The 10359-nt window shown below is 39.6% G+C and overlaps 1 protein-coding gene across 13 annotated transcripts in view; it reads right to left on the reverse strand.

The window, feature by feature from the left end:
• The window catches only part of robo2 (roundabout, axon guidance receptor, homolog 2 (Drosophila)), a 419069-nt gene extending 408968 nt beyond the window's left edge, over positions 1-10101 (reverse strand). For 12 of the 13 annotated variants that reach the window (XM_036149798.1, XM_036149791.1, XM_036149797.1 and 9 more), the window contains exon 1: positions 9576-10101. In XM_036149798.1, coding sequence (XP_036005691.1) covers positions 9576-9699 — 124 coding nt within the window. In that variant the 5' untranslated portion in view covers positions 9700-10101. The remainder of the gene's footprint in view (positions 1-9575) is intronic. The other variant, XM_036149792.1, reaches the window with a different exon arrangement.
• Positions 10102-10359: the final 258 nt, after the last annotated feature.

Consider the following 10359-nt stretch of genomic DNA (forward strand, 5'->3'; position numbering starts at 1 on the left):
GAGGGGTCAGCTGAGGTGGCTCGAGCATTTGTACCAAATGCCCCTGGATGCCCTCATTGAGATGTTCCAGGCATGTCCCCAGAGGGAGGAGGCCGAGTGGGCGACCCAGGACACGCTGAAGAGAGTATGTCGCTCGGCTGGCTTGAGCTTCCCCCAAAAAAGCTGTAGGAGGTGTCTGGGGAGAGGGAAGTCCGAGCGCCCCTCCTGAGTCTACTGCCCCCACAACCCGGTCCCTACTAAGCGGAAGTGTGCTGTAGTGGTGAGGATTCTAACAGTTGGTTACAGTATTCACCACAGCCATATATCATCATCTACTTAAATTCATCGGTTGCCTTTGAAAAAACATTTATTCCACTGGAACTCTGGGTTTTATATTTCTTTACACAGAGTGAAAAGTGGAATATGCATTCGAAGTAAGCTGTATAATCTGATACCGCTAAATTAAATCCAGTGAAACAAACTTTATTCAGTTATCAAATAACTAAATAGTCCACCAGTGAGCGATTTAATGATAAAAAAAAAAATTTTGCACTAACACATGGTTCTATTAAGCTAGCAGTATTAATCCTAGTGGAAAAACATTGTATAGGAAGTATTTGAAATTATACCTAGATGAATCCAAAAAAAAGGTTAAAAATAAAACATCTGGACTTCTATTCTACAGCTGAAGACGTTTCCCTTCACATCCAACCTTTTTTGGATTGATCATGACCGGGATGACTGAGAATCTTCACCAATATACATAGATGCTATCACTATTTACATAAGCATATTTTATGGTAACCCTGTAATAGTAATGATCATAATCATAGTAGCTAAATTCTAAAAGTGTACAATCAATGCTTTTCTGACACTACTTCTGATCTGAAAACAAATGCCTAATGCTCTAAAAACTGTAGCAACATTTACCTAATGTTGACTGAATTCTGCTACAGCTGTATCTGTAATCTCGCCCACACATTTCAGCTTTTTCATTTCTGCTGCATTTATTTATTATTTAGCGTAGGCGCCCATAAGTTGAGCATATTTGGGGGAATTATCCTTCTCAACTCAAAGTGGCACAGGGCTTAATGATCTAATTAATAGAACATGGGAACATGGGCGTGTTTTCTTTCTTTCTATCCCCTTTTTATCCTGATTGAGTAATTATGAAGACGATACTTCAGTCATTACAAATGTACTTGCTCAGGGCCATGTAAACACTTTGTTCTGATTTTGTTTTATAAATCAAGCATTTCACAGAGCTGAAAACTTGGCCTACATTTGTTTTTTTCTTTAAATCAGCACACGTGTTGTTCTGAAAGCAACTTTTTCAACGGTGAAATCCAACTGAGTCACTAAATGTCAACAACTCTGCAAAGTGTCAGAGGAACAAATAGTGACTGATATTCCTCATGCTCCGTGACAGCCCCAACTGTGTTTTCTGCCCTGAGAGGCAAGTCACATCACATTAATTGACAGGGGTTTAATTGTTTGTCAGGCTCTTGCTGAAATTTCCTCCATTAGCTTGTATATTTGTACCCTACAACTATTTTTGACTTCCTGCAAGGGTCACTGAGGGAACAGATGAATCAGTTGAATCATCTTCATTTAAATGTCGGACATTTTAATAATGAGAAACCGCTGCAACATCACTGCGCAAGTCCAAAACAAATGTAAGAACGCAGCAAATAAGTCAACCACGTCACCATGTCCCCCGTCACCTTCACACTACAACAACTGTGCAACACCAGCAAAGAAAGGTATGATAAAGGGTTGGGCAGACGGGGGGCCTCTAAATACCTTATGACGCCAAACCGAACTAGAAGCCATAACATAATTTACAGATTTTTTATGAATGTTGCTACATTGGGACTTTAAATTTAGGTTGAAATACAATAATAATAATAAAAAACAAAAGCCCCCCCCCCCCCTCTAATAGTCTGTAGGTTCAGATTCCTATTTATACAAAAAAGATATTGCTAATTTGATATATTAGAAAATGCTTTTATAGTCCTCACAGACTTTAGTATCCATGATGTAGAAATACAGTAACTTTACTAATTTTCTACCAGAGTATGTGGTCCTTGTATCATTGATTCTTCCATCAAAATATGTAGTCCTTGCAGGCCAGCAGTGAATGACAGACATTAAAAATGAGGCCCTATGCAGCACAAATAGTATACTGATAAATGCATTTTCAAACTCAATTCTTGTCCTTGCCCCTTTTCACATCATAAGAAATGTTATGCATACAAGATCTGCTCCTTCCATTTAAAAGTTTGCTGAAATCCTAGGGGAAGAAGCCTGTGGTAGTTAATCCATGGTGTGTGGCTTGATAAAATAAAAAAATAAAAAACATGCAACAAATGTTCATGCTAGCCAAAGAAATAACCTAATGATGCCCAAAAAGCCAAGTTTATTTAGAAGAACTTTAAAAACAACACAACTGACCAAAGTACTGAATAAACATTATATACGCCTGGGTGGCGTCTATTATATTTCCATTTGTGGAACCGCAATTGCTACATGTAGTGGGTCCTTGCGCCAAATAAAACAGCCGAAATTAATAAAACAAGCCATGAAATATAAACAGATCAGTGTATGCTGTGGATCGGGTGGAGTTGGGTCCCCACTTCGTGTGCCACGTACAGACCTCTAAATAGCTGATAAAGGCTGTTTGAGGCTGTGAGAGGTTCTTCTAACTGTGGTTCAAATGCAAAATGCATTTATCACGCCGCCGAAGAGAAATTGAGGCATCGCATTTAGTGATGAGGAGGACGAAGAAAAGAAGAAAATGCTAGCATCGTCTTAGGGGTTTTATACAATAGTTTCAGAATAGCAAAAAAAAAAAAAGTGATTCATGAAAAATAACTTAGTCTCAGAGTGATCACTTCTGAGGGATAAATAAAAAATGCATCATTTATTGCCTATTGACCTGCGTATAGGTGTATGAATGTGTGTGCGTCAATGAGTGCGACTGGGTGAATGGGGCTAAAGTGTAAAGCACTTTGAGTGGTCAGCATGACTAGAAAACATAAATTCAGTCCATATTGCAGGGTTTTAGCTACGTGGACTAATAACAGCTAGCATGTTAGCTTCTTTAGACCGGAAGGTTTTCTTCCATCAGCCCACCAGGCTTGTTTTACAGTGGGGGAAATCCTGGATTTTGAGGGTTTATACTGGGATGACCAAAAAAGCAATGGGGGAAATGTGTATGCCGACTACCAAAAGTACAATAAGACCATGTTTGCCTTCGCACTGAAATACGATTTTTCACATTTGCCCCAATCCAGCCATCATCTTGAACAGCATGGAGACCATAGAATGAAGAATCTTTTTTTTTTGTCATTATGTAACTTTAATTAAATTTTGGTGATGCACCAGCTCAGAATTCATGCCACACGGAGACACAAATCAAGACATAACGTTCAAGTTTAATACACCAACAACGCTATATACAGCAAATAGTCCTTAGAGTCTAATAGGATAGGGTGGTCTTAATGCTTCAGCAACTAACTTTACTTTCTTCACTCTCTTATGTTGGTTGGAGCTTTTAAAACAATTGTACTACCTCAAAAAAAAAAAAAAACACCACAGAAGAGAGCCTTCTGCATTTAGATCAAAACACCATAGACAACAAAACAAGAGCAAATTGCCACTGTGTAAACTGTTTTCTTCTCAGACACTTACATTTCGCTCATATGTAGTTCATCCATGAAAGATGTTAATGATCCATCTGGCTCAGGTTCTATAACGCCACTCCTCACATACAAACACCAAGCAATGTAACTGTCAGCCAGATGGTTATTACACAAGTAGCACTGACTAGTGTCATCATTTCTTCATTCCCAAACCTTGGACCTGACAGTGTCTCTCTTTCTTTAGAGATATAAGTTAAAGCAAAGACCAGAATATTATTACTGCGAGCAAATGGTAGCATGTTAACAAATGATAATGCCAAGCCATATTTTCTTGAAAAAAAAATGGAGATAAAAAAATAGTAGGGTCAATGTTTTGCTGGAGTAGGAGGTTGATGAAAATATTTTGTAGTATAAGTACAGTGAATGCAGCATGTGCCATACTCCGAGGTCTAGGTGCAAGTCTGGTTTTCCTTCTCTCTCTCTCTTCAGCAGGGCTGGACGGGCAAGTGCATTACATCTGAGCTGATTACCGCCCTTCATAAAGGAGCTGGAACAAGGAGGAGGGTGTCAGTTCGTTAGCGCTTCTGCGTGGTACAGCTCTTCTTCCTAGTCCTTGCTTCCTTGTGAAACCTGAACCTAACCCCGCTCTCTGTTCCTTCCTTTCCTAGAACCCTGGATCCCAAACCCGAGACCACTCCTCAAAACCCACATGACTTTGGACACTCGTCTGAAACGCTCCCAGCCTGCCTCCTGGAATCCGTGAAGCTTCGGATCCTTTCTCTGCTTGAGCCCTCCGGTCTGAGCTCACCTGCCTGTCCACCCTCTGAAACCACCTCTGGAGATCACCAACCGGACCTGCACCTTCCGCCTGGACCACTGGACATCACCCTCCCAAACCAAAGCCAAGCCTCCACCTCAGTGAGTTTCTGCGCTTCTCATCATTCAAACCAGCACCTTCCAGTTGCTCACTTGTCACCTCACCTTTCCTAGCAGAGCCCGGATATCCCAGCCAGCCGACATCATCTCTGTCCAGACCACAACTTTCAATAAAACTCTTTAACAGATCATTTGCCTCCGTGATTGCGCTCATTCAGAGTCTTTCTTGATGAAACATGACAGCATGATTTTAATATACATTTTTTCATGAGATGAAGATGAGGAGGAGGATACCTTTAGTGAAATTATACAGGGCAACCAAATTTCAAAAAGAGCTAGCTTGGATTTAAAAAATTGCGGACCAATGATTAATGCCTACAAATTCACTCTGAAAAGGTACTTCCACAGAAAAGTGCTGTAACGCTGTTGCTGTTAAAGGACATTTTCAGATGCTTGTTTTCTGTTTTTAATGGTCTGGGCAGCCCTGACCAGTAATTACACTTTTATGGAGTACGAGCAAACGTAGTGGTGGAGGAAGCAATTTGAACTGTAGTAGCCTGCACAATAATCCTGTTTGAGTGGGAAGTGATGATATTAATTCTCTCCTAGTCTAAAAATTTGATACTCTCTGATTTCCATCCTAAACACCATGATTCACTAAGCGTTAGGCGACAGAGGAGTGTAAGCGTTTTATCTGTAATAAGCACTGCTCCATTCTTTTTACAATTTCTCTTTTGTTGACTGCCTCAGCAGGACACTGTTTAGTAAATCAGTTTTTGAGAACATTACAAAAACACTCCTTGCTTGAATTCTGGGTCAGTCGGTGAATCATTTGTCTTCATGGCTTTGTGTTAACACAGCGAAGGCTTCTCTCCACCCGTTACTGTCTTCACATTACCATTTATTGTAGTTAGGTGCGATCGAAATGCATCCAATTGAATTTCTTCCCCCACTGCTAGGCTCACTTCTATCTCTGCTGTGTGTATTATCCTTCTGCTTGGGCATTATTAGTCATTGGGGTTGTCTCTGCTGGAAAGTGAACATGAATGAACAGGAATTTCCTTGATAGTGGACGTTGTTGGACAACATGCAAAGGAAGTTAAGTGCTTTATTTTCTGACCATAATGTATTGTGAAAGGGGTTTAAGTCACTAACAGGGAAAAAAAAATGTTAATACAAGTGAGAACCCCAAATGACAAGGTGAAAAATGTCAGAGAGAAACACACTGCCTTAGCACAATTCTGAATTGTTATAATTTAAGCTAATCAGATGTTATTCTTTTTTCCATTTTTTTAGATATGTAGCTGCTATACTTCCTCAAGGACACCACAGCAACCAAGGACAAGAGGGGAGACACAAGGTGTGTCTCTATGGTCATTTGGGGAAATGATTGCCCATTACTTCACTTATCACACCATGCTTATCCAATGAATTTACACCCTTTTCAAAGATGGTTTTCTAAGTTTCGCTGTATCTCAAAATGGTGATGCAAATAAGAAATTTATTACACTTATAGGAGGGGAAGAGCAAGAAAAGAATTAAGTCCCATTACATGTGTATTCCTTGTCAAACTATAACCTTCAGTGTTTTTTTTTTCTTGCTCTTAACTATCACCAGTTATTTTTGTAAACATTAGGTTTCTCCATAAGAATACAATCTCGTAATGTGAGTATAATTTCATGCAAGATTCAACACAAAAATGCATTTCATAATATGATTGCTGTTTTTCTATTAGAATACCAAGTTACTCCCACTGCCAGTGAAATAATACATTACACATACAACTAATACTTTCAATGATGTTCAAAACAAAGCATTAAGTTTCTGAAGCAGGAAAAACTAAATATTTCCAGAAGTTTTCTTCACACAAATATGCAACTATAACCTTATCACACCATTTTTCAACTGTAACTATCAATAAGTCATATCCAAACAGAGCAAAACTGCTAACCTTATGATAGCTCTGTGTAATTTGTGTTTGAATGTGGTTCTGTGTATTCCTTTTTCTTCGTGTGAAAGATTTTGAATAAGCAATGGTGCTACACAAAATGATTTGCCTCGTCTGATTTTAAAGCAAATTGTGCCACAGCTTTACCGCGTCGGTAATTTCTTTACAAACAAATGTCAAAGCTGTGTGTTTTAAGTAAAGTTATCGAAAATTTACCTCAGCTTTCAAAACAGGGTTTCGAAGTGTTGTAGCAGGACACATAGCCTGAGAGTACTTCCTAATGTGAAAAAATAAATCTCTCTTGGAAAAAACGTCAGTGTTCAAAATGTTATCCTGTGAGATCTATCACTGACAAAATGCAAAGCTAATTGATGACACTTTAAAGTTCAAGTATATACACGGCTATGATTTTATCCAGCATAATGGGATCTCAATCAGGGACTTGTGTAGGCTAGTGGCTATTCCTGAATGACTTGGATTTGTATCGGAAACAAAAACAAAACTTTGATTGGGCAGCCCAAGGATTAAATCATTGACTAAAGTGAAAGCTATTTCAGTACTTGGTTGCATTTTTGATGAAAACCAAATCAAAATATTGCCTCTCAACTTTGCCTAACTTCAGTTGGAGCATTTTATTCTTAGAAGACTTTACATCGATTATTAAATCCATGTATGGCCACCATTAGTGTAAAATCTGCAGTGAATCTGAAATATTATGCTTCCTTTTAGACAAGTTAAGATAGGTCTATGATCGATACAAAACATGTTCTTTCCTTTTGTTTCACAAAATCGTTTTCAGATGAGATTTCACTTCCTCAGTTCTGCTTATTTTGAGCTTTCAGAAAGTGCCGTTTTAGCCCTCCAACTCAATGTTTACTCTCACGCTTTATAGTTGTGAAAATGAATGCAAACAGATGCACAATGGTACAACTGTACATCCTTGACCCTGGATCAGACCCAGAATCAGACGAAGTGAAGCGTCCTGCACAACCAGCAAGGATACAGCAAGCGGTTTCAGAATGGTAGGTTTCTAAATGGACACAGCTGTCAGTAGCTTATTGCTAGCGTACACTTGTGCTAAATGACACATCATGTTCATGCCAAACAGTAATACAAAACACACAACATACATCATTAAGTACTTACATCTCCTGTTCCTACTGTTTATTGCAAAGGTGTAAATGATGATTGTTCCGTTCCTTCAGACGGAAGGAACGGAACAAATTGCAAATTCTGCCACGTGCAGAGTTCTGTGTGCGGAGTTGGGTTGCTAGGTGAGAGGGTGGGCTTGGCTGGAATTGAAAGGCGAGAGCAGTGCTCACCAATTGTGACATCATAATAGGGAGGTTTTTGAAATGGCTTGTTTTCCAGCCACCAACAAACACTGACTTGGCGTTTTTTTTTTGTTTTTTTTTTGTGCTTAGTCTGTTTCCAGAAGCAGTAAAGACCCAAATTAAATTACAAAATTGTGGAAATTTGAATTTTGCATAATAGGGCCCCTTTAACTGATAATATTTTTTTGTACAGGGCAACCTCCATCACAGAGGACAGAATTGTATAGTTCAAATCTACTCTGTATAGCAAGTACGCCAGTTCTATTCTAATGTGATTTAAACGAACAAAAATGCAGACATACTCTATTTCTGGGGCATTCTTGTCCCAAAACACATTTTGATTAAAGTAGAAAAAATACTGGACATTTATCTGTGCAGCGCCATACTACAAAATGCAAATAAATCTTTAAAAACGTGACTCTGAATGGCCATTTTACACCAGTAAACTCCCCACTTGTGAAAGAAGTAATGTAACACTGTGTTAAAAATGAAAGTTAGTTATACTCACAAGGCATATTCTATCAAATCTGACAGGACACAACATTTATTATCTCTCCAGAAAATATACATCTCAATTACAAAAAATTATCCTCTTGTGTCAGAGAACTTTGAATAAACAAACTATTCTGAATATGTCTGAGAATATGTTTTCAACAGGGCACAGATAGGGGAGGACTTTATGGCTTAATTACATGGAGCAAGGTCACTGCCCTCCATTTCACTAGAGGCCACTGATGGTTGGAATTTCATAATGAATCTGGTTTTAACCTTGGCATAGATTGCTGAATCATATAGTATATATGCCAAAAATATCAACATTTAAACCGGTTCTTTTAAATCAAAGCTAATTCAAAATGTATAATCAGAATGCAGATTTTTCTTCGAACAAAGATACAATTAAAACTTTACCCTTGGTTGGCTTCTTGCATATCATTTGTTTTGTCTAATGTTGAGATGTATGTAATGCTGACCCTCATCAAAAGTATAATGTGCAGATGATGTCTGCCTCTCCCTGCAGGAGTTGTATTTGAAGAAATGCAAATCAGACAAAGGGTGAGGCAGAATGAGAGCAAAAGTGGCAAGTAATCATTAAATAGATCACTGTAGTGACACTGGCTCTTTGAAGACCCTCACGTCCCACTGAGTCTCAGCCTTGAGTACTAACAATGCCAATAGGGTGCAGAGAGAATCTCTCAGCCTTCTCAAGGAACACTAGAACTAAGATTAGAGGTTCTTTTAATCCGACAAAGGGGATTAAATGCTACGAGAAAGGCGAGAGGACCGCTCCCACGCAGGGGCTAAGATGAATTATTTACACCTTCGAGTCTTTAAACCAAAAATCAAAGTTCTCAGACACTGGTGGCATTTTCAGCACACCAACCAGTGCAAGAAGTTGTTTCAACAAATTTCAACAGATTCCTTCAAACATAAAGAAAACAGCAACTACACAGTGAAATAAAAGATGAAAACTCATCAACTTCAATCATTAAATCTAAAAAGTTGACCAGTCGCTTGACCACTAATAACTTCTTTCTTTAAACTTCAAACACGCCTCAACCATCTGTGTTATAAATGCCGAGATCTGCACGCAAAAAGTGCAGACATTTTTACACATCTCGCTGTTTGCAAAAACCAGAGTGTTTCAAAGCAAAGTCCCTCGTTGATGAGTGCAGATCAGTGTGTGAGCATTTCCAACCTTAATTGGCCATGGATTTACAACTATTTCCAACAACATCCAAAACGAATCAAATTCTTAACCGATGTAAACTGAAATTATAGTTTATCATCACTTACCCCCCTTATTCCATCTGCCTTTCGTCCTGGCTTGGTAGGACTGTTTGGGGCATCCAGACAGCACCAATAGAAAAAAAATAAGTTCAAACACAAAAAGAAATCCAGACTTTGCCCTGGAAAACATGTCCAAGAGTTGCTGGAAGCCAAGTCACTTTCACATGGCTATGTTTCCTCCTAGAGTGGTGCGGCTGTGGCGCATGGTAGTCCACGCGTGGGCTGTCATCATCAGTCACACTGGTGTCAGCAGTAGGTTTCCATACCTTGCGATGTCCCGGCTGGGTGCTGGTCTTTCAGTGATGCTGGGGGTCTGAGCAAATCCACATATCTCCCCCTCGGTGAGCTCCGTTCTGAACAGAGCACGAGGGAATCAGACGGGAGCGCACAGCTTGCCAGGCGACAGCAGAGCTCCGCTTCGCTCGGTACAGTGCATAGGAACTCGCTCTCACACAGGCTTGCTCACACACACTTACACTCCCCTCCTTTCCCCCGTCTCTCTCACGCTCACTGCTGCCACCACAACTGATGCTGTTGCTGAGGCTGCTCCTGAATTACATCCTGCCCTTCTCACTCTGGATTTTACTGGGAAGATTTCTCTGTGCTTCATTATTTATTTTTTATTTTTTTGCTTACGGCTGCACAATGTGCAATAGACGTGAGGTAGGAGCAAATCCACATATTGCATTCCAAGAAGTTTCTATGGGAATGTGGGGCTGTGGCTGTCTGCGAACACAGATTACCACAGAGGCAAGTAAAATTAGCAGCTGGACACTAAAGGAAGAACAAG

The sequence above is a fragment of the Fundulus heteroclitus genome, chromosome 18 (genome assembly GCF_011125445.2).
Source record: "Fundulus heteroclitus isolate FHET01 chromosome 18, MU-UCD_Fhet_4.1, whole genome shotgun sequence".
Taxonomy (NCBI): domain Eukaryota; kingdom Metazoa; phylum Chordata; class Actinopteri; order Cyprinodontiformes; family Fundulidae; genus Fundulus; species Fundulus heteroclitus.